The following is a 27,401-nucleotide window of genomic DNA, read 5'->3' as shown; positions in this document are numbered from 1 at the left end:
AACACAAAAGACCCCGAATAGCCAAAGCAATCTTGAGAACGAAAAAAGGAGCTGGAGGAATCAGGCTCCCTGACTTCAGACTATATTACAAAGCAACAGTAATCAAGACAGTATGGTACTGGCACAAAAACAGAAAGATAGATCAGTGGAACAGGATAGAAAGCCCAGAGATAAACCCACGCACATATGGACACCTTATCTTTGATAAAGGAGGCAGGAATGTACAGTGGAGAAAGGACAGCCTCTTCAATAAATGGTGCTGGGAAAACTGGACAGGTACATGTAAAAGTATGAGATTAGATCACTCCCTAACACCATACACAAAAATAAGCTCAAAATGTATTAAAGACCTAAATGTAAGGCCAGAAACTATCAAACTCTTAGAAGAAAACATAGGAAGAACACTCTATGACATAAATCACAGCAAGATCCTTTCTGACCCACCTCCTAGAGTAATGGAAATAAAAACAAAAATAAACAAATGGGACCTAATGAAACTTCAAAGCTTTTGCACAGCAGAGGAAACCATAACCAAGACCAAAAGACAACCCTCAGAATGGGAGAAAACATTTGCAAATGAAGCAACTGACAAAGGATTAATCTCCAAAATTTACAAGCAGCTCATGCAGCTCAATAACAAAAAAACAAACAACCCCATCCAAAAATGGGCAGAAGACCTAAATAGACATTTCTCCAAAGAAGATATACAGAATGCCAACAAACACATGAAAGAATGCTCAACATCATTAATCATTAGAGAAATGCAAATCAAAACTACAATGAGATATCATCTCACACCAGTCAGAATGGCCATCATCAAAAAATCTAGAAACAATAAATGCTGGAGAGGGTGTGGAGAAAAGGGGACACTCTTGCACTGCTGGTGGGAATGTGAATTGGTTCAGCCACTGTGGAGAACAGTATGGAGGTTCCTTAAAAAACTACAGATAGAATTACCATATGACCCAGCAATCCCACTACTTGGCATATACCCTGAGAAAACCAAAATTCAAAAAGAGTCATGTACCAAAATGTTCATTGCAGCTCTATTTACAATAGCCAGGACATGGAAACAACCTAAGCGCCCATCATCGGATGAATGGATAAAGAAGATGTGGCACATATACACAATGGAATATTACTCAGCCTTAAAAAGAAATGAAATTGAGCTATTTGTAATGAGATGGATAGACCTAGAGTCTGTCATACAGAGTGAAGTAAGTCAGAAAGAAAAAGACAAATACCGTATGCTAACACATATATATGGAATTTAAGGGAAAAAAATGTCATGAAGAACCTAGGGGTAAGATAGGAATAAAGACGCAGACCTACTGGAGAACGGACTTGAGGGTATGGGGAGGGGGAGGGGTGAGTTTTGACAGGGCGAGAGAGAGTCATGGACATATACACACTAACAAACGTAGTAAGGTAGATAGCTGGGGGGAAGCAGCCGCAAGGCACAGGGATATTAGCTCGGTGCTTTGTGACAGCCTGGAAGGGTGGGATGGGGAGAGTGGGAGGGAGGGAGACGCAAGAGGGAAGACATATGGGAACATATGTATATGTATAGCTGATTCACTTTGTTATAAAGCAGAAACTAACACACCATTGTAAAGCAAGTATACCCCAATAAAGATGTTTAAAAAAAAAAAAAAAAGAACATTTAAAAAATTGTTTATAAAACAATTTCATAATAGATTTTTTAATTGAGGTATAGTTGATTTACGATGTTGTGATTCAGAGATACATATATACATACATATACGCATCCTCTTTTATATTCTTTTCCATTATGGTTTATCACAGGATATTGAATATAGTTCCCTGTGCTATACAGTAGGACCTTGTTGTTTATCCATTCTATATATAATGGTTTGCATCCGCTAACCCCAAACTCCCACTCCATCCGTCCCTCACCCCGCTTCCCCCTTGGCAACCGCAGGTCTGTCCTCTATGTCTGTGAGTCTGCTTCTGTCTCGTAGATAGGTTCATTTGTGTCATATTTGAGATTCCACATATACGTGGTACCATATGGTATTTGTCTTTCTCTTTCTGAACCTACTTCACTTAGTATGATAATCTCTGGGTCCATCCATGTTGCTGCAAATGGCATTATTTCATTCTTTTTTATGGCTGAGTAGTATCCCATTGTATGTATGTACAATATACATACTTCTTTATCCATGTGATGAGAACTTTTGAGATTCACTCTCTTAGCAACTTTCAAGTATGCAATACAGTATTATTAACTATAGTCACCATGATGTTACATGGGTTTTAATAAATATCATGTTAAACCAATTCCCTAAGAGCATGGATTGCAGCTGGGTTGGCAGATGTAGCTTCTCAAATATCTGAAACTTCAGCTTTTGAACAGGAAGTGTCAATGTAAAAATGCAAAGCTCTGTAACCTTATGCAGCCATACTGATGATACAGACAATGTATGACTCAGACCAGTACTGTACAATAGAACATTCTGCAGTGATGGCACTGTTCTTTCTCTCTAGAATTGTAGTATGGGCACACTCTTTACATTTTGGTAATCTGTTAAGTATGAGTTGGTATCTTATTATAATTTTCGTTTCCCTGATTATGAGTAAAAGTATTTGTCATTTCATATTTGGTGTTGACTGTTTGGATTTCCTCTTCTGTGACTTAACCTGTGCATACCCTATATTTGTGTTTTTGTTGGGGTGTTTGTCTTTTTTGATTTATATAGATTCTTTTTTTTAAACATCTTTATTGGAGTATAATTGCTTTACAATCGTGTGTTAGTTTCTGCTTTATAACAGAGTGAATCAGTTATACATAACACATGTTCCTATATCTCTTCCCTCCTGCATCTCCCTCCCTCCCACCCTCCCTATCCCACGCCTCTAGGTGGTCACAAACCACCTAGCTGATCTCCCTGTGCTACGCGGCTGTTTCCCACCACCTATCCACTTCACGCTTGGTAGTGTATATATGTCCATGCCACTCTCTCACCTCGTCATAGCCTCCCCCTCCCCCTCCCCATATCCACAAATCCATGCTGTAGTAGGTCTGTGTCTTCATTCCCGTCTTACCCCTAGGTTCTTCATGACCTTTTTTATTCTTTTTTCTTAGATTCCATATATATGTGTTAGCATACGGTATTTGTTTTTCTCTTTCTGACTTACTTCGCTCTGTATGACAGACTCTAGGTCCAGCCACCTCACCACAAATAACTCAATTTTGTTTCTTTTTATGGCTGAGTAATATTCCATTGTATATATGTGCCACATCTTCTTTATCCATTCATCTGTTGATGGACACTTAGGTTGCTTCCACGTCCTGGCTATTGTAAATAGAGCTGCAATGAACATTTTGGTACATGACTCTTTGAATTTTGGTTTTCTCAGGGTATATGCCCAGTAGTGGGATTGCTGGGTCATATGGTAGTTCTATTTGTAGTTTTTTAAGGAACCTCCATACTGTTCTCCATAGTGACTGAACCAATTCACATTCCCACCAGCAGTGCAAGAGTGTTCGCTTTTCTACACACCCTCTCCAGCATTTATTGTTTCTAGATTTTTTGATGATGGCCATTCTGACTGGTGTGAGATGATACCTCGTTGTACTTCTGATTTGCATTTTTCTAATGATTAGTGATGTTGAGCATCCTTTCATGTGTTTGTTGACAGTCTGTGTATCTTCTTTGGAGAAATGTCTATTTAGGTCTTCTGCCCATTTTTGGATTGGATTGTTTATTTTTTTGTTATTGAGCTGCATGAGCTGCTTGTAAATTTTGGAAATTAATCCTTTGTCAGTTGCTTCATTTGCAAATATTTTCTCCCATTCTGAGGGTTGTCTTTTGGTCTTGTTTATGGTTTCCTTTGCTGTGCAAAAGCTTTGAAGTTTCATTAGGTCCCATTTGTTTATTTTTGTTTTCATTTCCATTTCTCTAGGAGGTGGGTCAAAAAGGATCTTGCTGTGATTTATGTCATAGAGCATTCTGCCTATGTTTTCCTCTAAGAGTTTGATAGTTTCTGGCCTTACATTTAGGTCTTTAATCCATTTTGAGCTTATTTTTGTGTATGGTGTTAGAGAGTGATCTAATCTTATACTTTTACATGTACCTGTCCAGTTTACCCAGCACCACTTATTGAAGAGGCTGTCCTTTCTCCACTGTACATTCCTGCCTCCTTTATCAAAGATAAGATGACCAAATGTGCGTGGGTTTATCTCTGGGCTTTCTATCCTGTTCCATTGATGTATCTTTCTGTTTTTGTGCCAGTACCATACCGTCTTGATTACTGTAGCTTTGTACTATAGCCTGAAGTCAGGGAGCCTGATTCCTCCAGCTCCCTTTTTCTTTCTCAAGATTGCTTTGGCTATTCGGGGTCTTTTGTGTTTCCATACAAATTGTGAAATTTTTTGTTATACTTCTGTGAAAAATGCCAGTGGTAGTTTGATAGGGATTGCATTGAATCTATAGATTGCTTTGGGTAGTAGAGTCATTTTCACAATGTTGATTCTTCCCATCCAAGAACATGGTATATCTCTCCATCCACTTGTATCATATTTAATTTCTTTCATCAGTGTCTTGTAATTTTCTGCATACAGGTCTTTTGTCTCCTTAGATAGGTTTATTCCTAGATATTTTATTCTTTTTGTTGCAATGGTAAATGGGAGTGTTTTCTTGATTTCTCCTTCATATTTTTCATCATTAGTGTATAGGAATGCCAGAGATTTCTGTGCATTAATTTTGTATCCTGCTAGTTTACCAAATTCATTGATTAGCTCTAGTAGTTTTCTGCTAGCATCTTTAGGATTCTCTATGTATAGTATCATGTCATCTGCAAACAGTGACAGCTTTACTTCTTCTTTTCCAATTTGGATTCCTTTTATTTCCTTTTCTTCTCTGATTGCTGTGGCTAAAACTTCCAAAACTATGTTGAATAAGAGTGGTGAGAGTGGGCAACCTTGTCTTGTTCCTGATCCTAGTGGAAATGCTTTCAGTTTTTCACCATTGAGGATGATGTTGGCTGTGGGTTTGTCATATATGGCCTTTATTATGTTGAGGAAAGTTCCCTTTATGCCCACTTTCTGCCAGGTTTTTATCATAAATCGGTGTTGAAATTTGTCAAAAGCTTTCTCTGCATCTATTGGGATAATATGGTTTTCTCCTTCAATTTGTTAATATGGTTTATCACATTGACAGATTTGCGTATATTGAAGAATCCTTGCATTCCTGGAATAAACCCCACTTGATCATGGTGTATGGTACTTTTAATGTGCTGTTGGATTCTGTTTACTAGTATTTTGTTGAGGATCTTTGCATCTATGTTCATCAGTGATATTGGCCTGTAGTTTTCTTTCTTTGTGACATCCTGGTCTGGTTTTGGTATCAAGGTGATGGTGGCCTCGTAGAAGGAATTTGGGAGTGTTCCTCCCTCTACTATATTTTGGAAGAGTTTGAGAAGGATAGGTGTTAGCTCTTCTCTAAACGTTTGATAGAATTCTCCTGTGAAGCCATCTGGTCCTGGGCTTTTGTTTGTTGGAAGATTTTTAATCACAGTTTCAATTTCAGTGCTTGTGATTGGTCTGTTCATATTTTCTATTTCTTCCTGATTCAGTCTTGGCAGGTTGTGCATTTCTAAGAATTTGTCCATTTCTTTCAGGTTGTCCATTTTATTGGCATAGAGTTGCTTGTAGTAATCTCTTGTGATCTTTTGTATTTCTGCAGTGTCAGTTGTTACTTCTCCTTTCTCATTTCTAATTCTATTGATTTGAGTCTTCTCCCTTTTTTTCTTGATGAGTCTGGCTAATGGTTTATCAATGTTGTTTATCTTCTCAAATAACCAGCTTTTAGTTTTATTGATCTTTGCTATCGTATCCTTCATTTCTTTTTCATTTATTTCTGATCTGATTTTTATGATTTCTTTCCTTCTGGTGACTTTGAGGGTTTTTTGTTCTTCTTTCTCTAATTGCTTTAGGTGCAAGGTTAGGTTGTTTATTCGAGATGTTTCCTGCTTGTTATGATGGGCTTGTATTGCTATAAACTTCCCTCTTGGAACTGCTTTTGCTGCATCCCATAGGTTTTGGGTCATTGTGTCTCCACTGTCATTTGTTTCTAGGTATTTATTTATTTCCTCTTTGATTTCTTCAGTGATCACTTTGTTATTAAGTAGTGTATTGTTTAGCCTCCATGTGTTTGTATTTTTTACAGATCTTTTCCTGTAATTGATATAGTCTCATGGCATTGTGGTCGGAAAAGATACTTGATACAATTTCAATTTTCTTAAATTTACCAAGGCTTGACTTGTGATCCAAGATATGATCTGTCCTGGAGAATGTTCCATGAGCACTTGAGAAAAATGTGTATTCTGTTGTTTTTGGATGGAGTATCCTATGAATATCAATTAAGTCCATCTTGTTTAATGTATCATTTAAAGCTTGTGTTTCCTTATTTATTTTCGTTTTGGATGATCTGTCCATGGGTGAAAGTGGGGTGTTAAAGTCCCCTACTATGAATGTGTTACTGTCGATTTCCCCTTTTATGGCTGTTAGTATTTGCCTTATGTATTGAGGTGCTCCTATGTTGGGTGCATAAATATTTACAATTGTTATATCTTCTTCTTGGATTGATTCCTTGATCATTATGTAGTGTCCTTCTTTGTCTCTTCTAATAGTCTTTATTTTAAAGTCTATTTTGTCTGATATGAGAATTGCTACTCCAGCTTTCTTTTGGTTTCCATTTGCATGGAATATCTTTTTCCATCCCCTTACTTTCAGTCTGTATGTGTCTCTAGGTCTGAAGTGGGTGTCTTGTAGACAGCATATATATGGGTCTTGTTTTTGTATCCATTCAGCCAATCTGTGTCTTTTGGTAGGAGCATGTAGTCCATTTACATTTAAGGTAATTATCGATATGTATGTTCCTATTCCCGTTTTCTAAATTGTTTTGGGTTCGTTATTATAGGTCTTTTCCGTCTCTTGTGTTTCTTGTCTAGAGAAGTTCCTTTAGTATTTGTTGTGAAGCTGGTTTGGTGGTGCTGAACTGTCTCAGCTTTTGCTTGTCTGTAAAGGTTTTAATTTCTCCATCAAATCTGAATGAGATCCTTGCTGGGTAGAGTAATCTTGTTTGCAGGTTTTTCTCCTTCATCACTTTCAGTATGTCCTGCCACTCCCTTCTGGCTTGCAGGGTTTCTGCTGAAAGATCAGCTGTTAACCTTATGGGGATTCCCTTGTGTGTTATTTGTTGTTTTTCCCTTGCTGCTTTTAATATGCTTTCTTTGTTTTTAATTTTTGACAGTTTGATTAATATGTGTCTTGGCGTATTTCTCCTTGGATTTATCCTGTATGGGACTCTCTGTGCTTCCTGGACTTGATTAACTGTTTCCTTTCCCATATTAGGGAAGTTTTCAACTATAATCTCTTCAAATATTTTCTCAGTCCCTTTCTTTTTTTCTTCTTCTTCTGGAACCCCTATAATTCTAATCTTGGTGCGTTTAATGTTGTTCCAGAGGTCTCTGAGACTGTCCTCAGTTCTTTTCATTCATTTTTCTTCATTCTGGTCTGCAGTAGTTATTTCCACTATTTTATCTTCCAGGTCACTTATCCATTCTTCTGCCTCAGTTATTCTGCTATTGATCCCATCTAGAGTCTTTTTCATTTCATTTATTGTGTTGTTCATCATTGTTTGTTTCATCTTTAGTTCTTGTAGGTCCTTGTTAACTGTTTCTTGCATTTTGTCCATTCTATTTCCAAGAATTTGGATCATCTTTACTATCATTATTCTGAATTCTTTTTCAGGTAGACTGCCTATTTCCTCTTCATTTGTTAGGTCTGGTTCATAAATCTTGCTCTCAAAGTCCACCTCCTCAATTTGGGATGATTTGTTGTCTCTTCATGTATTCCACAGATGCACGGTACATCAAGTTGATTGTGGAGCTTTAATCCGCTGCTTCTGAGGCTGCTGGGAGAGATTTCCCTTTCTCTTCTTTGATCTCACAGCTCACAGGGACTCAGCTTTGGCTTTGGTCCCACCTCTGCGTGTAGGTCGCTGGAGGGCGTCTGGTTTTTGCTCAGACAGGATGGGGTTAAAGGAGCTACTGATTCGGGGGTTCTGATGCACTCAGGCCGGGGGGGAGGGAGGGGCACAGAGTGCGGGGCGGGCCTGCGGCAGCAGAGGCCAGCATAACATTGCACCAGCCTGAGGCCCACCATGCATTCTCCCAGGGAAGTTGTCCCTGAATCCCGGGAACCTGGCAATGGCGGCTGCACAGGCTCCCCGGAAGAGGGGTGTGGATAGTGACCTGTGCTCGCACACTGGCCCCTTGGTGGTGGCAGCAGCAGCCTTAGCGTCTCCCGCCCGTCTCTGGGGTCCATGCTTTTAGCCGCGGCTCACGCCCGTCTCTGGGGTCCGTGCTTTTAACCGTGGCTCGTGCCCATCTCTGGGGTCTGTGTTTTTAGCCGCGGCTCGCACCCATCTCTGGAGTTCCTTTAAGCAGCGCTCTTAAACCCCTCTCCTTGCGCAGCAGGAAACAAAGAGGGAAGAAAAAGTCTCTTGCATCTTCGGCAGCTCCAGACCTTTCCCCGGACTCCCTCCCGGCTAGCCATGGTGCACTAACCCCTTCAGGCTGTGTTCACACAGCCAACCCCAGTCCTCTCCCTGTGCTCCGACCGAAGCCCGAGCCTCAACTCCCAACCCCGCCTGCCCCGGCGGGTGAGCAGAGAAGCCTCTCGGGCTGGTGAGTGCCGGTCGGCACCAATCCTCTATGCGGGAATCTCCCCGCTTTGCCCTCTGCACCCCTGTTGCTGTGCTCTCCACCACGGCCCCGAAGCTCCCCCCTCCACCTCCGCAGTCTCCGCCCGTGAAGGGGCTTCCTAGTGTGTGGAAACCTTTCCTCCTTCACAGCTCCCTCCCACTGGTGCAGGTGCCGTCCCTATTCTTTTGTCTCTGTTTTTTCTTTTTTTCTTTTGCCCTACCCAGGTACGTGGGGAGTTTCTTGCCTTTTGGGATGTCTGAGGTCTTCTGCCAGCATTCAGTAGGTGTGCTATAGGAGTTGCTCCATGTGTAGAGGTATTTCTGGTGTATCTGTGAGGAGGAAGGTGATCTCCACGTCTTACTCTTCCGCCATCTTCCCCCTCGATCCCATGCTGTTTTTTTTTTTTTTTTTTTTTTTTTTGGGTTACGCGGGCCTCTCACTGTTGTGGCCTCTCCCGTTGCGGAGGACAGGCTCCGGACGCGCAGGCTCAGCGGCCATGGCTCACGGGCCCAGCCGCTCCGCGGCATGTGGGATCCTCCCAGACCGGGGCACGAACCCGTGTCCCCTGCATCGGCAGGCGGACTCTCAACCACTGCGCCACCAGGGAAGCCCCCCATGCTGTTTTGATTACTGTGGCTTTGTAGTATTGTCTGAAGTCTGGGAGGGTTTTGCCTCCTGCTTTGTTCTTTTTCCTCAGGATTGCTTTGGCAATTGTGGGTCTTTTATGGTTCCATATAAATTTTAGGATTATTCTAGTTCTGTGAAAAATGTCATGGGTAATTTGATAGGGATCGCATTAAATCTATAGGTTGCTCTGGGTAGTATGGCCAGTTTAACAATTCTTTGTATCCAAGACAATGGGATATTTTTTCTTCAAACCCTCTTCAGTTTCCTTTATCAATGTTTTATAGTTCTCAGCATATAAGTCTTTCACCTCTTTGTTCAAGTTTATTCCTATATATTTCATCTTTTTGATGTGATTTTAAAAGGGGTTGTTTATTTACTTTCCCTTTCTGATATTTCACTGTTAATGTAAAGAAATGTAACTGATTTCTGGATGTTAATCTTGTATCCTGCTACCATACTGAATTTATCAGTTCTAGTAGTTTTTGTGTGGAGTCTTTAGGGATTTCTATATATAGTATCATATCAGGCTTTTGATTTCTTATATATAATATCCTTCTTTCCAGTTTCCTTGACCAGTGGGGAGTCTTTCTAGTTCCTGTTTAACACACATGGATGCCCTTTGTGGCTCCTACTTTAAGTGAAGATTATATTCTAGTTTCCTGAACATTTGTGCCCTGTGGTCTGGATTCCCCTGCAAATCTTCAACCTTCAGTTTCTGTTCACCCCATCACTTTAAACTCTCACTTCAGTTTTGACACCTAAAAACTTTCTTTTCTTGGTTTTGAGCTTGACTGGGTATTAAATTATTTTCTGTTAAATGTGGGCCAGTATTTGTTTGTATTTACAGTTGAGGGAGGTGGTGGTGGTGGAGCATAGGGAGGGTTCACCCACATCAGCTCAGGTCCATTAATAGGAGTTCACAGCAGGGCATTTATGAATGAATTTCATGCCGTAACATTATAGTAGAAATATTTATAAGTTTGATGATTCGTTGCATTTTTTCCCTAGAATTCTGGCAAGTTGGTGACCCAATAGATAATCATAAGGAAAGCCAAGACAAACCTCTGTGGCAAGCTGCATCCGTTGATAAGGAAACACTGAAGGATGGAAGTGGCCCAAAATTCAGAACATACAGAAAAATCATTTATCCAAGCACAAACTTTGTTTCTATAAGACAAAGACTCCCTAAATATGATTCATGGGGAAAGTGTTCAAAACATAATTTAAATTTTCTTAGTCAAAGTAGAAGCTATGTAAGAAAGAAAGATGATGAATGTAAGGCATATTGGAAATTATGCTTCCATTCTAATCTTGATAAAGCTCAACCTGGAGAGAAATTCTTTGAGCCTAATGAACATGGAAAAGCCCTCCACCATAAGCAATCCCTTAATAAAAGTCCAAGAATTCAAACTGGGGAGAAATTCTATAAATGTTCTGAATGTGGAAAAGTATTTATCCAGAAAGCAAACCTTGTTGTACATCAGAGAACTCACACCAGAGAGAAACCTTATGAATGCTGTGAATGTGCAAAAACCTTCAGCCAAAAGTCAACCCTCATTGCACACCAGAGAACTCATACAGGGGAGAAGCCGTATGAATGCAGTGAATGTGGGAAAACATTTATCCAGAAGTCAACTCTGATTAAACATCAGCGAACTCATACAGGAGAGAAACCATTTGTATGTGGTGAATGTGCAAAAGCTTTTAAGAGTTCATATCACCTTATTAGACATGAAAAAACACACATTAGACAAGCATTTTATGAAGCTATCAAATGTGGTAAGTCCAGCCTTACACATCAAAGGACTCATACAGGTGAGAAACCTGAGTGCAATAAACATGGGAAAGCCTTTGATGAGACACCCACCCCCATTAAACATCAAGGAACTCATACAAAAGAGAAACCTTATGAGTGCAGTAAATGCGGAAAGGGCTTCAGGGGAAAGTCACACCTTTCTGTTCATCAGAGAGTTCATACAGGAGAGAAACCCTATGAATGCAGCATATGTGGGAAGACTTTCAGTGGAAAATCACACCTCTCTGTCCATCATATAACTCATACAGGAGAGAAACCTTATGAATGTAGAAGATGTGGGAAAGCATTTGGTGAGAAGTCAACCCTTATTGTACATCAGAGAACTCATACAGGAGAAAAACCCTATAAATGCAACGAATGTGGGAAAGCCTTCAATGAAAAGTCACCACTGACTAAACATCAGAGAATTCATACAGGAGAGAGACCCTATGAATGCAGTGACTGTAGGAAAGCATTCAGTAGGAAGTCAACTCTCATTAAACATCAGAGAATTCATACAAGAGAAAAACCCTATGAATGTAGTGAATGTGGCAAAGCCTTCAGTGTGAAATCAACTCTCATTATACATCACAGAACTCATACAGGAGAGAAACCTTATGAATGCAGAGAATGTGGCAAAGCCTTCAGTGGGAAGTCAACTCTCATTAAACATCAGAAAAGTCATACAGGAGAGAAAACCTATTAAGATACTTTACTGTGAGATAATTTCACTAGTTACACCTCATTATATTATATATCAATTCATCCTGGGGAGTAACCTTATAAATATCAAAAAATGTCAAAAACTCTTCATATATTATTTAATGTTCATTTAACTTAATAAAAGGCACAAAAGTATAATTCCAGAAGGATATAATAAATGTGATCAATTTTTCACGCAGAATTCTTACACAAGTGGAGAACTGTATACCAGAGAATTCAAAAGTGGCAAAACTGTGAATATATTGATGTGGAAAAGACTTTAGAAAGAATTTAAATATCCTTGCCTATCAGAATATTTATGCTGACCTATCAGAATATTTATGCTGAGGAAAAACAAAGAATTTAATGAGTTTAGAAAACTGTGTTAGAAATTATGAGAGAAATATGTTCCATAGTCTATACCACACATTTTGTGTGAAAGGTGCAGAGGTTGCAAACAAGCACTCAATAATTAAGATATGTTCACTGTGGAGTAGAGGATGACATTTTTGAAAGAAAAATATAAAGCAAAAATTGTTAATCCTAGCTAGGGCAAACTCCCAGTTTACTTCTTAAACAAAATAGAAAAATTGCTTCCTTAAGTGGTGTGACGGAGGATGAGTCATCATGATCCCTGAAACAAAGGAGCTCAAACAGGAGATCTTACACATATTCATCAACACTTTCAGTGCAGAAATGCAAACCCCTTACAGAAAAGGCATATATTAAGCTTTGACACACCTCACTTAGGAACAGTGCTTATAACTTAATATTTAAGGGTAATCATTTTATGGTTACATTTATGCCTCATTTTATTAGTCAGTAAAAGGTCTTTAATTTTCAGCTTATCTCCCTTAACATAATACTATTTAAAATAGAAAAAAAATAAATTGAATATCCAATAGTCAATTGATTAAAAACTGACATATCAATAAGATAGAATAGTATGCACTAACTAAAAATTTTTTCATGTTTGAGGATTTGGGGAAATGTTCATGGTAATTGGCTAAGTGAAAAAACATAAAACAATGTACCACATAACTTATAAAAAAATACATCAAGGATGGATAATGCACCATTATATCAGTGACTCTGGATGGCAGAAAAGTAGCAGTTTTATGCTGAGTAAAATTATTTGCACATACATATGTATACAAATATATTTGTTTTATATTTGTATCTGTTGTAGGTGTGTGTGTATAGGTAGACACAGAACAAAAAGCTCGGAAGGAAATACAACAAATTATTAAGCAGATTATCCAGATTATCACTTGGGTGGTAGGATTATTGAGTTTTTAATTTTTAAAATGTCGTCTGCAGAAACTACCAGTAAAATGATCTTGTGCATAGTTGATTCTGTCTTCCAATCCATTTTCCCATTCAGCTTTGTCTTTAATATGTGACACAATTCTCTTCTTAAAATGACCCCAGAGAGACTTTAGGAAGATGGCGGAAGAGTAAGACGTGGAGATCGCCTTCCTCCTCACGGATACACCAGAAATACATCTACACGTGGAACAACTCCTACAGAACACCTACTGAAGGCTGGCAGAAGACCTCAGACCTCCCAAAAGGCAAGAAACTCCCCACGTACCTGGGTAGGGCAAAAGAAAAAAAGAAAAAACAGAGACAAAAGAGTAAGGACGGCACCTGCACCAGTGGAAGGGAGCTGTGAAGGAGGAAAAGTTTTCACACACTAGGAAGCCCCTCCGCGGGCGGAGACTGCGGGAGGCGGAGGGGGGAGCTTCGGGACCGCAGAGTAGTGCACAGCGACGGGTGCGGAGGGCAAAGCGGGGAGATTCCTGCACAGACGATCGGTGCCGACCGGCACTCACCAACCCGAGAGGCTTGTCTGCTCACCCGCTGGGGCGGGCGGGGCTGCGAGCTGAGGCTCGGGTTTCGGTTTTGGACGGAGCGCAGGGAGAGGACTGGGGTTGGCGGCTTGAACATAGCCTGAAGGGGTTGGTGCGCCACGACTAGCCGGGAGGGAGTTCGGGGAAAAGCCTGCACCGGCCGAAGAGGCAAGAGACTTTTTCTTCCCTCTTTGTTTCCTGGTGCGCGAGGAGAGGGGTTTAAGAGCGCTGCTTAAAGGAACTCCAGAGACGGGCGCGAGCCACGGCTAAAAGCGCGAACCCCAGAGACGGGCGCGAGCCGCAGCTGAGGGCGCGAGCCCCCGAGACGGGCGCGAGCCGCGGCGGGAAGCGCGAACCCCAGAGACGGGCGCGAGCCGCGGCTAAAACCGCGGACCCCAGAGACGGGCGGGAGATGCTGGGGCTGCTGCTGCCGCCACCAGGGGGTCTGTGTGCGAGCACAGGTCACTCTCCACGCCCCTCTTCCGCGGAGCTTGTGCAGGCCGCCACTGCCAGGTTCCCGGGATCCAGGGACAACTTCCCCGGGAGTACGCACGGTGGGCCTCAGGCTGGTGCAACATCACGCCACCTCTGCCGCCGCAGGCCCGCCCCGCACGCAGTGCCTCTCCTTCCCCCATCCCCCAACCCCTGGCCTCAGTGAGCCGGAGCTCCCGAATCAGCGGCTCCTTTAACCCCGTCCTGTCTGAGCAAAAAACAGACACCCTCCAGCGACCTGCACGCAGGGGCAGGGCCGGGTACAAAGCTGAGCTCCTGTGAGCTGTGAGAGCAGGGAGGAGAGGGGGAGGCTTCTCCCGGCAGCCGTGGAGGTGGCGGATTGAAGCTCCACAATCGACTTGATGTGCCCTGCATTGTGGGATACCTGAATAGACAGGGAGTGATCCCAAATTGAAGAGGTGGAATTTAGGAGCGAGATCTGTGATTTTTTCCCCTTTTCCTCTTTTTGTGAATGTGTGCGTGTATGCTTCTGTGTGAGATCTTGTCTGTATACTCTTGCTTCCACCATTTGTCCTAGGGCTCTATCCGTCCATGGTTTTTAAAAAAAAAAATTTTTTTTTCTTAATAATTTTAATTGTAATAACTTTATTGTACTTTACCTTCGTTCTTTCTTTCTTTCCTTCCTTCCTTCCTTCCCTCCTTTAGACAGCGAATCACCCCAGGTTGAGGAGGTGGTCTCTGGGAGCAGGATTTATGATTTTTCCCCCTTTGCCTCTTTTTGTGAACGTGTATGTGTATGCTTCTGTGTAAGATTTTCTCTGTATAGCTTTGCTTCCAACATTTGTCCTAGGGTTCTATCCGTCCCTTTTTTTTTTTTCTAAATATTTTTTAGTACAATAACTATATTATACTTTATTTTATTTTTACTGTATCTTCTTTCTGTCTTTTTTCCTTCTTTCCCTCCTTCCTTCCTTCCTTCCTCCCTCCCTCCCTCCCTCCTTTCCTTCTTTGCTTCTTTCTTCCTTCCTTCCTTTCCTCCTTTCCTTCTTTCTTTCCTCATACTTCTACTAATTCTCTCTACATTTTCTCCTTCTTTCCCTCCTTCCTTCCTTCCTCCCTCCCTCCCTCCTTTCTTTCCTTCTTTGCTTCTTTCTTCCTTCCTTCCTTTCCTCCTTTCCTTCTTTCTTTCCTCATACTTCTACTAATTCTCTCTACATTTTCTCCTTCTTTCCCTCCTTCCTTCCTTCCTTCCTCCCTCCCTCCCTCCCTCCCTCCCTCCTTTCTTTCCTTCTTTGCTTCTTTCTTCCTTCCTTCCTTTCCTCCTTTCCTTCTTTCTTTCCTCATACTTCTACTAATTCTCTCTACATTTTCTCCTTCTTTCCCTCCTTCCTTCCTTCCTTCCTCCCTCCCTCCTTTCTTCCTTCTTTGCTTCTTTCTTCCTTCCTTCCTTTCCTCCTTTCCCTCTTTCTTTCCTCATACTTCTACTAATTCTCTCTACATTTTCTCCTTCTTTCCCTCCTTCCTTCCTTCCTTCCTCCCTCCCTCCCTCCCTCCCTCCTTTCCTTCTTTGCTTCTTTCTTCCTTCCTTCCTTTCCTCCTTTCCTTCTTTCTTTACTCATACTTCTACTAATCCTCTCTACTTTTTCTCCCTTTTATTCTGAGCCGTGTGGATGAAAGGCTCTTGGTGCTCCAGCCCAGGAGGCAGGGCTCTACGTCTGAGGTAGGAGAGCCAACTTCAGGACACTGGTCAACAAGAGACCTCCCAGCTCCACATAATATTAAACGGTGGAAATCTCCCAGAGACCTCCATCTTAACACCAGCACCCAGCTTCACTCAACGACCAGCAAGCCACAGTGCTGGACAACCTATGCCAAACAACTAGCAAAACAGGAACACAACCCCACCCATTAGCAGAGAGGCTGCCTAAAATCATAATAAGGCCACAGACACCCCAAAACACACCACCAGACGTGAACCTGCCCACTAGAGAGACAAGATCCAGCCTCATCCAGCACAACACAGGCACTAGTCCCCTCCACCAGGAAGCCTACACAACCCACTGAAACAACCTTAGCCACTGGAGACAGACATCAAAAACAACGGGAACTATGAACATGCAGCCTGCAAAAAGGAGACCCCAAACACAGTAAGATAAGCAAAATGAGAAGACAGAAAAACACACAGCAGATGAAGGAGCAAGATAAAAACCCACATGACGTAACAAATGAAGAGGAAATAGGCAATCTACCTGAAAAGCAATTCAGAATAATGACAGTAAGGATGATCCGAAATCTTGGAAGTAGAATGGACAAAATGCAAGAAACAGTTAACAAGGACCTAGAAGACATAAAGATGAAACAAGCAACGATGAACAATGCAATAAATGAAATAAAAAGTACTCTAGATAGGATCAATAGCAGAATAACTGAGCCAGAAGAAGGGATAAGTGACCTGGAAGATAAAGTAGTGGAAATAACTACTGCAGAGCAGAATAAAGAAAAAAGAATGAAAAGAACTGAGGACAGTCTCAGAGACCTCTGGGACAACATTAAATGCACCAACATTCGAATTATAGGGGTTCCAGAAGAAGAAGAAAAAAAGAAAGGGACTGAGAAAATATTTGAAGAGATTATAGTTGAAAACTTCCCTAATATGGGAAAGGAAATAGTTAATCAAGTCCAGGAAGCACAGAGAGTCCCATACAGGATAAATACAAGGAGAAATACGCCAAGACACATATTAATCTAACTATCAAAAATTAAATACAAAGAAAGCATATTAAAAGCAGCAAGGGAAAAACAACAAATAACACACAAGGGAATCCCCATAAGGTTAACAGCTGATCTCTCAGCAGAAACCCTACAGGCCAGAAGGGAGTGGCAGGACATACTGAAAGTGATGAAGGAGAAAAACCTGCAACCAAGACTACTCTACCCAGCAAGGATCTCATTCAGATTTGATGGAGAAATTAAAACCTTTACAGACAAGCAAAAGCTGAGAGAGTTCAGCACCACCAAACCAGCTTTACAACAAATGCTAAAGGAACTTCTCTAGATAAGAAATGCAAGAGAAGGAAACGACCTATAATAACGAACCCAAAACAATATAGAAAATGGGAATAGGAACATACATATCGATAATTACCTTAAATGTAAATGGATTAAATGCTCCCACCAAAAGACACAGATTGGCTGAATGGATACAAAAACAAGACCCTTATATATGCTGTCTACAAGAGACCCACTTCAGAACTAGAGACACATACAGACTGAAAGTAAGGGGATGGAAAAAGATATTCCATGCAAATGGAAACCAAAAGAAAGCTGGAGTAGCAATTCTCATATCAGACAAAATAGACTTTAAAATAAGGACTATTAAAAGGGACAAAGAAGGACACTACATAATGATCAAGGGATCGATCCAAGAAGAAGATATAACAATTGTAAATATTTATGCACCCAACATAGGAGCACCTCAATACATAAGGCAAATACTAACAGCCATAAAAGGGGAGATCGACAGTAACACATTCATAGTAGGGGACTTTAACACCCCACTTTCACCCATGGACAGATCATCCAAAATCAAAATAAATAAGGAAACACAAGCTTTAAATGATACATTAAACAAGATGGACTTAATTGATATTTATAGGACACTCCATCCAAAAACAACAGAATACACATTTTTCTCAAGTGCTCATGGAACATTCTCCAGGATAGATCATATCTTGGGTCACAAATCAAGCCTTGGTAAATTTAAGAAAATTGAAATTGTATCAAGTATCTTTTCTGACCACAACGCCATGAGACTAGATATCAATTACAGGAAAAGATCTGTAAAATATACAAACACATGGAGGCTAAACAATACACTACTTAATAATGAAGTGATCACTGAAGAAATCAAAGAGGAAATAAAAAAATACCTAGAAACAAATGACAATGGAGACACAACGACCCAAAACCTATGGGATGCAGCAAAAGCAGTTCTAAGGGGGAAGTTTATAGCAATACAAGCCCACCTTAAGAAGCAGGAAACATCTCGAATAAACAACCTAACCTTGCACCTCAAGCAATTAGAGAAAGAAGAACAAAAAAACCCCAAAGCTAGCAGAAGGAAAGAAATCATAAAAATCAGATCAGAAATAAATGAAAAAGAAATGAAGGAAATGAGAGCAAAGATCAATAAAACTAAAAGCTGGTTCTTTGAGAAGATAAACAAAATAGATAAACCACTAGCCAGACTCATCAAGAAAAAAAGGGAGAAGACTCAAATCAATAGAATTAGAAATGAGAAAGGAGAAGTAACAACTGACACTGCAGAAATAAAAAAAATCATGAGAGATTACTACAAGCAACTCTATGCTAATAAAATGGACAATCTGGAAGAAATGGACAAATTCTTAGAAATGCACAACCTGCCAAGACTGAATCAGGAAGAAATAGAAAATATGAACAGACCAACCACAAGTACTGAAATTGAAACTGTGATTAAAAATCTTCAAACAAACAAAAGCCCAGGACCAGATGGGTTCACAGGCGAATTCTATCAAACATTTAGAGAAGAGCTAACACCTATCCTTCTTAAACTCTTCCAAAATATAGCAGAGGGAGGAACACTCCCAAATTCCTTCTACGAGGCCACCATCACCTTGATACCAAAACCAGACAAGGATGTCACAAAGAAAGAAAACTACAGGCCAATATCACTGATGAACATAGATGCAAAAATCCTCAACAAAATACTAGCAAACAGAATCCAACAGCACATTAAAAGGATCATACACCATGATCAAGTGGGGTTTATTCCAGGAATGCAAGGATTCTTCAATATACGCAAATCTATCAATGTGATAAACCATATTAACAAATTGAAGGAGAAAAACCATATGATCATCTCAATAGATGCAGAGAAAGCTTTTGACAAAATTCAACACCCATTTATGATAAAAACCCTCCAGAAAGTAGGCATAGAGGGAACTTTCCTCAACATAATAAAGGCCATATATGACAAGCCCACAGCAAACATCATCCTCAATGGTGAAAAACTGAAAGCATTTCCAGTAAGATCAGGAACAAGACAAGGTTGCCCACTCTCACCACTCTTATTCAACATAGTTTTGGAAGTTTTAGCCACAGCAATCAGAGAAGAAAAGGAAATAAAAGGAATCCAAATCGGAAAAGAAGAAGTAAAGCTCTCACTGTTTGCAGATGACATGACACTATACATAGAGAATCCTAAAGATGCTAGCAGAAAACTACTAGAGCTAATCAATGAATTTGGTAAAGTAGCAGGATACAAAATTAATGCACAGAAATCTCTGGCATTCCTATATACTAATGATGAAAAATCTGAAAGTGAAATCAAGAAAACACTCCCATTTACCATTGCAACAAAAAGAATAAAATATCTAGGAATAAACCTACCTAAGGAGACGAAAGACCTGTATGCAGAAAATTATAAGACACTGATGAAAGAATTTAAAGATGATACAAATAGATGGAGAGATATACCATGTTCTTGGATGGGAAGAATCAACATTGTGAAAATGACTCTACTACCCAAATCAATCTACAGACTCAATGCAATCCCTATCAAACTACCACTGGCATTTTTCACAGAACTAGAACAAAAAATTTCGCAATTTGTATGGAAACACAAAAGACCCCGAATAGCCAAAGCAATCTTGAGAACGACAAAAGGAGCTGGAGGAATCAGGCTCCCTGACTTCAGACTATACTACAAAGCAACAGTAATCAAGACAGTATGGTACTGGCACAAAAACAGAAAGATCAGTGGAACAGGATAGAAAACCCAGAGATAAACCCACGCACATATGGACACCTTATCTTTGATAAAGGAGGCAGGAATGTACAGTGGAGAAAGGACAGCCTCTTCAATAAATGGTGCTGGGAAAACTGGACAGGTACATGTAAAAGTATGAGATTAGATCACTCCCTAACACCATACACAAAAATAAGCTCAAAATGGATTAAAGACCTAAATGTAAGGCCAGAAACTATCAAACTCTTAGAGGAAAACACAGGAAGAACACTCTATGACATAAATCACAGCAAGATTCTTTCTGACCCACCTCCTAGAGTAATGGAAATAAAAACAAAAATAAACAAATGGGACCTAATGAAATTTCAAAGCTTTTGCACAGCAAAGGAAACCATAATCAAGACCAAAAGACAACCCTCAGAATGGGAGAAAACATTTGCAAATGAAGCAACTGACAAAGGATTAATCTCCAAAATTTACAAGCAGCTCATGCAGCTCAATAACAAAAAAACAAACAACCCCATCCAAAAATGGGCAGAAGACCTAAACAGACATTTCTCCAAAGAAGATACACAGAATGCCAACAAACACATGAAAGAATGCTCAACATCATTAATCATTAGAGAAATGCAAATCAAAACTACAATGAGATATCATCTCACACCAGTCAGAATGGCCATCATCAAAAAATCTAGAAACAGTAAATGCTGGAGCGGGTGTGGAGAAAAGGGGACACTCTTGCACTGCTGGTGGGAATGTGAAATGGTTCAGCCACTATGGAGAACAGTATGGAGGTTCCTTAAAAAACTACAAATAGAATTACCATATGACCCAGCAATCCCACTACTGGGCATATACCCTGAGAAAACCAAAATTCAAAAAGAGTCATGTACCAAAATGTTCATTGCAGCTCTATTTACAATAGCCCGGAGATGGAAAGAACCTAAGCGCCTATCATCGGACGAATGGATAAAGAAGATGTGGCACATATACACAATGGAATATTACTCAGCCTTAAAAAGAAATGAAATTGAGCTATTTGTAATGAGATGGATAGACCTAGAGTCTGTCATACAGAGTGAAGTAAGTCAGAAAGAAAAAGACAAATACTGTATGCTAACACATATATATGGAATTTAAGGAAAAAAAAATGTCATGAAGAACCTAGGGGTAAGACAGGAATAAAGACGCAGACCTACTGGAGAACGGACTTGAGGATATGGGGAGGGGGAAGGGTGAGTTTTGACAGGGCGAGAGAGAGTCATGGACATATACACACTAACAAACGTAGTAAGGTAGATAGCTAGGGGGAAGCAGCCGCAAGGCACAGGGATATTAGCTCGGGGCTTTGGGACAGCCTGGAGGGGTGGGATGGGGAGAGTGGGAGGGAGGGAGACGCAAGAGGGAAGACATATGGGAACATATGTATATGTATAGCTGATTCACTTTGTTATAAAGCAGAAACTAACAGACCATTGTAAAGCAATTATACCCCAATAAAGATGTTTAAAAAAAAAAAAAGAGTGGAGGTTGGAAAACTATGGTCCAGGGCTCAAATACGGCCCACCATGTGTTTTTGTTAATAAAGCTTTATTGAAACACACACACACAAAAAAAGACCCCATTTTCACATATGTCTATATATTCCGTATTCCTTTTCCATGTGGTTGTCTGAGTGTATGGTTTTGAGTATATGTTTTGCATCTTAAAAATGGGTATCCTGTGATTGTAATATCTGTATGTGATTTTTTTGGATAAAAATAAGTTATCTCCATAGTTCTTTACTCTGTAACCACTGAATACTGTTACCTAAATTATCAGCTAACAAACTTTACAGGTGAGGAGAGAGGTAGTAAATGGTCCAACTGATAAGTATATGAATTCCAATTATACACTAGGAGACTGAGGAAATCACCACTGGATGGGTCTGCATGTGCAGTGGGCCACTGTGAATCAGGTTTAAGCGAGGACTCAGTGTAACACGTGTACCCAGTAAGCCCCCCCACTTAACAGGAGGGCCATGGTGATGCTTTGCATATCTGGGTATTAATGTCAACTCAGAAAGCTGTGTCCTATAGTCCTAAAAATATTCCCTTTTCCCCAATGACCATAGTCACCCAGATAAATGGCCATAGGTTCCCTTGGAAAGGGACTAAGGTAAGTATTTTATGTTTGCTACAATGTTGTAGGGTTCTTCCTATAAGGGACATGGGCACCTCTCTAGACAATTGGTTCCAGATCTAAAATTTGGCTCAGGTCTGGGAACTCAGCAAGGGATCCTCACTTTTTAATGAAGCATTTGCCCTCAGACTTCTCTCTTTGAATCTTGCCTTTTTTTTTTTTTTTTTTCGCCATACCAGCTGGCTTGCAGGATCTTAGTTCTCTGACCAGGGATCGAACTCGAGCCCCCTGCAATGGAAATGCGGAGTCCAGTGGTTAGTCCCTGGTTAGGCCAGGGAATTCCCAAATCTTGCCTTTTTCTGATTGTAATATTAAACTGCAATTCTGTTGGTGCCCATCAATCTTACTCCTAGGGATGCCAGGCTCATCATAGACTCATTACAACCCAGGAAAGAATTAATGAGCTTGAGAGAAAGTGTTTAGGCTTGTACCATTCAATATGGTGTTGGCGTTTTATAAATGCCCTTTAACAGACTGAGGAAGTTCCTTTCTATTCCTAGTTTATTAAGGGATTTTTTAAAATCACAAACATATATTAATTTTGCCACATTATTTTCCTGTAACCATTGAGATGATCATATGCTTTTGCCTTTATTCTGTTAATATATTTAATTAAATTGAATTCTGAATGTTAACCTTGCATTCATTTTCAAATATTATTGGATTCCATTTGCTAAATATTTTGTTAAGGGTTTGTACATCAATATTCATGAGATTTATTGGTCTGTACTTTTCTTTCCCTTTAATTTCTTGGTCAGGTGTCAGGGTAATGCTGGTCTAAAAAACTTGCTGGGAATTATTTCCTCCTTATTTTCCTAAAGGGTTTGTATAGGATTGATATTATATCATTATAAATATTGGAGGACAATCTCCATGAGACCATTCTCACTTGCCTGGTAGAGCTGAAGGCCACTAGCAAAGCTTTTTTTTTTTGTCCATCCCAACTCCAGTAACCCAGGTAGGATAATTTCCCTGAGGTTAAAGACTCTGCGTTTCAGACTTCGAGGGCCCACAGTATGCCAAGTAAAGAGGAAACATCACCTCTCCATCTGCTTGTCTTCTGATGAACACACAAATGCCCAAGAGATGGGGAAAGTCCCAACAGCTTCCAGAAAGGAGAGGGAGGAGGAAGGAGACAAGGCTGGGCACGTCTCCCTAGCCACCCAGATGCTGGAAGGTGGAGACGGGATCTACAGAACAGCAGTGGCTGCCTCTGTCTGAACCCCAAGAACAAGGGGCTGCAGAGGGGCAGCAGGTGGGGCATCGTGTGGATATCACAGCAGCTCGTTCCACCAGACCCGAATTGTGTCCCCAAGTCTGGGGTTTCTGAGAAGAACTCCTGGGCGCGCCCCCGAGGCCAAGATCTCCCTGACCCACCAGGTCCCCTTGCCCTGGCCCAACTGGCCCGGCATGGGCTCACCTGGACACCTCCGTGTTGTGCTTTCTCCAGCTGCCATCCTGGCCTCCTCTCCTCCTTGTCCCAACCTGGAGATCCTACCTGGTTGGGCCACGAGGAATCCTGTTAAGGGGAAATGACAGAGGACTTTCTAATTGATACATAAGGCATTCCGGAACCGAGGCCCATTCTTGCAGGGCAGAGATGGTCTGGCCTCGGTGACTGCCCCGTGAGCCCAGCTAGTGGGCCCTCAGTGCAGACCATCCACAGAGAAGGTGACAGCACAGACATCCCGTGCAGGGTGCAAACGCCATTATGAATTCTTGACCGTGAGCCTGAGGCCCGATTCATTCAGGGCCCAGACGCCCCTGAGCTGCAGCAGCCGACAGAGAGGGAGCCCCGGGGAGTGCGTTCCAGTCACCCTGTGAAGGGTCCCTCACCCACGGAGACAAGGTGGCTGTAGTTCTCCAGCATGACATCCCTGCAGAGGTTCTTCTGAGTGGCGTCCAGCTGCTGCCACTCCTCCAGGGTGAAGTCCACAAACACATCCCTGAAGGTCAACATTTCCTGCAACAGCACACTTCTCCTTAGCCCACTGTCAAAACAAGGTGGGCAGTGGGGGGGGGGGCACTGGCATCTAGAGGGTAGAGGCCATCGATGTTGCTAAATATCCTCCAATGCACATGGCAGCCCTCCACAACACAGCATTATCTTGCCCAAACGTCAAGAGGGCACAGGTGAGAAAACCTGGGGTTGAGCAGTGAAATGGAATGATCATGAAAAGGACTAGAATGTGCTGTAATATGCGAAAAGAAGAAAATAAAAAGAAAAAGGGATTCTTAAGATAGATAAATAGGCACACATGATTTTCGGAAGAATGCATGAAAAAATGAAGGAGACACAAAGACAGGGTGAGAGGGAAAATTATTTTTCACCTTTTGATGAACAGTTTTGTTTGAATTTTTTGCCATATGCACAGAGTACTTTTTAAAATACTCAGTTCAATTTATTAATGCCCTATTCAGAACATGTTTTTAGAATTCTGGCATCCATATTCTTAAGTGAAAGTGGTCTTTCACTTTTTGCTTTCTTGTAGTATCTTCCTTGAATTTAAGTTAACTGGCATCATAACATGTACTGGATTCCTTTTCACCTTTTAACAGCCTGGAAAAGTTGAACACAGAAATTATCTGCTCTTTAAAATTTTGTGAAAGCAGCAATTAGTCCAGGATTTGGAAGAGCAAATTTAAAGTGTGAACACCTTTGATTCAAAAATCCTACTTCCAGGTGTATTCTCCATAAATACCTGTACTAATGGGCCAAGAGATACATAGAAAGTTGTTCATGAGGCACTGTATATAATAGAAAAAGAAAATTAAAAATCTAAGTGTCCATTCGTAGAGAAATAGTTAAATGATACTTCTATACCATGAAATAGGAACTGAAATAATCTTTATGTACTGATGAGGAACAAAACCCAGAATATAATCAGGTGGGAAAAGCAAGATGGGTATGGGAGTGGGCACTTGTGCAAAAACACATGTTACATATATGTCTATTTTTAGTTAAATTGATGTAAATGCATCTACAGCACCTTATCACCAAATTGTTCCTTCTGCGAGGAAGATGTGGTACTGGGGAGAGAAGAAGTAGGGATCTTTTGGATACTGTTTTTATGCATATTGGAACATGAGACATGGATTTACTTTCATTATTTCAAACATAATGAAAAAGCAAAAAGTGAACTGAAAGTGAAGAAATAGAAAAAGCAAGATGAGTCTATGTATTTAAACAACCTTCTCTGAGAAGGAAAAGAAAAAAAAAGAAGAAGCGCAGTCCCAAGAGTAAGAAGTAGATTTTAAAAGTCTTTTCCTTTCTATCTTGTTCCCTTTTTTTTCTCTGTTTTTTTGGTGGGGAGGGGAAGGATTGGAGAATCTGAGGTCGATGACAGGTTGAACAGAAAACAGCCAGAGCTAAGTGGACTAATAGATTTTTCAAGGCTGCAATATAATTTCCTAATTGCTGCCTCAAATTCACTGGAAACAAAGTAGGGCGTAAATTAGGAACTCACCTGGGACACGGCCATCTGGCTCTGCCCTGACAAAGGATGGAGATCTAGGAAGGCAGAATTAGGAGGGTCGAGATCAGTGCATACAGCCATGAGACCACCATCACCAGCTTAATAACAATCACTCTTGCCCCACACAGGGGATGATCTGGACACGTGGCCTGGTAGCTCCAGCCTGTTCCCCTGGGACACGGCTAAGATCCTGTGTGTTTTCCACGTCAATTTATTTTCTCTTCCTGGACAGATTTATGACTTGTGTTTAAAGACATCTCCTCGGAAGCCATTAACAACCTGACATCTCCTTTCTCTCAGGAATTCTATGCCTCGAAATTTATCGTAAAAAGGCAATCATAAATAAGCACAGGCTACAAGGATGTTAACTGTAGGTGTTTCCACCATTCAACAATTTGGAAGCAACTAAAGCTCCAGCAAAGGGGACTCAGATCAAAAATTAGACACGCAACATGGGAAATACCACATGGGCTTTAAAAATGCAATGCAATCCTGTTCTCATTTCTTAACATATTTAAAAGTAGGTTACCAGAAAGCAAGTGCAGTGCGATCTCCTTTGTTAAGCAATATGCATTTATTGAGGAAGAGCAGTGCAGAAGGGCGTTTATGAAAACGTTGACACTGCTTACCTTCCAGTGGTAATTCCACCTTTCCTCTTTTATTTACTTGCATTTTTTCATTATTCACAATATCATTTACTAGTAAAATAGAAAGGAGAAATTATTACAAATCACCTCTTATCACACTGAGCCCTGGAGGTGATAGACCCTGAGCAAAGTCTGGAGGACAGGGACAGCTTGCTGTGGTTTGGAGGAAAGAGACAAACCGGAACTGAGCGCAGGACAGAAGGGAGGGGCGAGGAGGGAGAAGAGGCGGTGGGTAGAGGGAGGTTAAGGGCCAGGCGTTGGTCACTTCCACATGGAGCTGGAAACCACTGACCTTGCGCCAGGCTCCTTCAGACCTACAGTGGGCCACTGCCACCCTGTTCCCGCCCCAATACTTCCTTATTTCCCATTATGTCCATTTGATTGCCATGCTCTTCCTTATTTGGCGGTGTTCAAAACACAGTTTCCGCAAGGAGCTTCTGTTAACCATTGCTACTGTAGCAATCCCTGCCTTAGGATCAGGACAACAGGGCCCAGCAAGATGATGCTTGATGAGTCACTTCCCAGACCCAGTTACTAGCATCAAAATGAGAGGCAGCAGAGCTAGGTGATGGCCTACCTAGAGACCACGCTGAAAGGTCACAGACACACAGAAACCAAAGACACCTCTTTGGTCATCTAGTCCGGGTAGAGGAGATTCAACAGAAAAGGAAAGAAGCAGCTCTATCCAGAACATGCCATCGTGCAAGTAATATGCTCTGAAGTTCATTTATTTTTTTAATACATAGAGATAACACAAAAGACAAAACAATTGAGTGGGAGGGAAGTATTGACAAGAGGAGGAATCTAACAACAGGCGGAAAAAGTCAGATTTGGAAGAGCCTCAGAGAAATAAGAAAACAGAAACCTGTGTGAAGTTGACACTGTTTAAACACAAAGTGAGGGCCAACAAGGACATGGTGGTACTTGGCCTGGTAGAGCTGAAGGCCACTAGCAAAGCTTTTTTTTTTTTGTCCATCCCAACTCCAGTAACCCAGGTAGGATAATTTCCCTGAGGTTAAAGACTCTGCGTTTCAGACTTCGAGGGCCCACAGTATGTCAAGTAAAGAGGAAACATCACCTCTCCATCTGCTTGTCTTCTGATGAACACACAAATGCCCAAGAGATGGGGAAAGTCCCAACAGCTTC

General features: G+C 41.1%; 2 protein-coding genes across 5 annotated transcripts in view; one reads left to right on the top strand and one right to left on the bottom strand.

Annotated features, from left to right (window-relative positions):
* Positions 1-11,861, top strand: part of ZNF674 (zinc finger protein 674) — a 28,410-nt gene extending 16,549 nt beyond the window's left edge. Inside the window, exon 3 of the mRNA XM_032618895.1 lies at positions 10,369-11,861. Coding sequence (XP_032474786.1) covers positions 10,369-11,861 — 1,493 coding nt within the window. The remainder of the gene's footprint in view (positions 1-10,368) is intronic.
* Positions 11,862-13,136: 1,275 nt separating this feature from the next.
* Positions 13,137-27,401, bottom strand: part of KRBOX4 (KRAB box domain containing 4) — a 32,020-nt gene continuing 17,755 nt past the window's right edge. Inside the window, exons 6-10 of one of the 4 annotated variants that reach the window (XM_032619569.1) lie at positions 26,238-26,306; positions 25,600-25,643; positions 23,969-24,095; positions 23,553-23,651; positions 13,137-13,451 (exon numbers count right to left, since the gene is read on the bottom strand). In XM_032619569.1, the coding sequence (XP_032475460.1) occupies positions 13,393-13,451; positions 23,553-23,651; positions 23,969-24,095; positions 25,600-25,643; positions 26,238-26,306 (398 nt within the window). In that variant the 3' untranslated portion in view covers positions 13,137-13,392. The other 3 variants (XM_032619566.1, XM_032619565.1, XM_032619568.1) reach the window with 3 other exon arrangements.

This window comes from Phocoena sinus, chromosome X, assembly GCF_008692025.1.
Source record: "Phocoena sinus isolate mPhoSin1 chromosome X, mPhoSin1.pri, whole genome shotgun sequence".
Taxonomy (NCBI): Eukaryota; Metazoa; Chordata; class Mammalia; order Artiodactyla; family Phocoenidae; genus Phocoena; species Phocoena sinus.
This window is presented reverse-complemented; position numbering and strand designations above follow the sequence as displayed.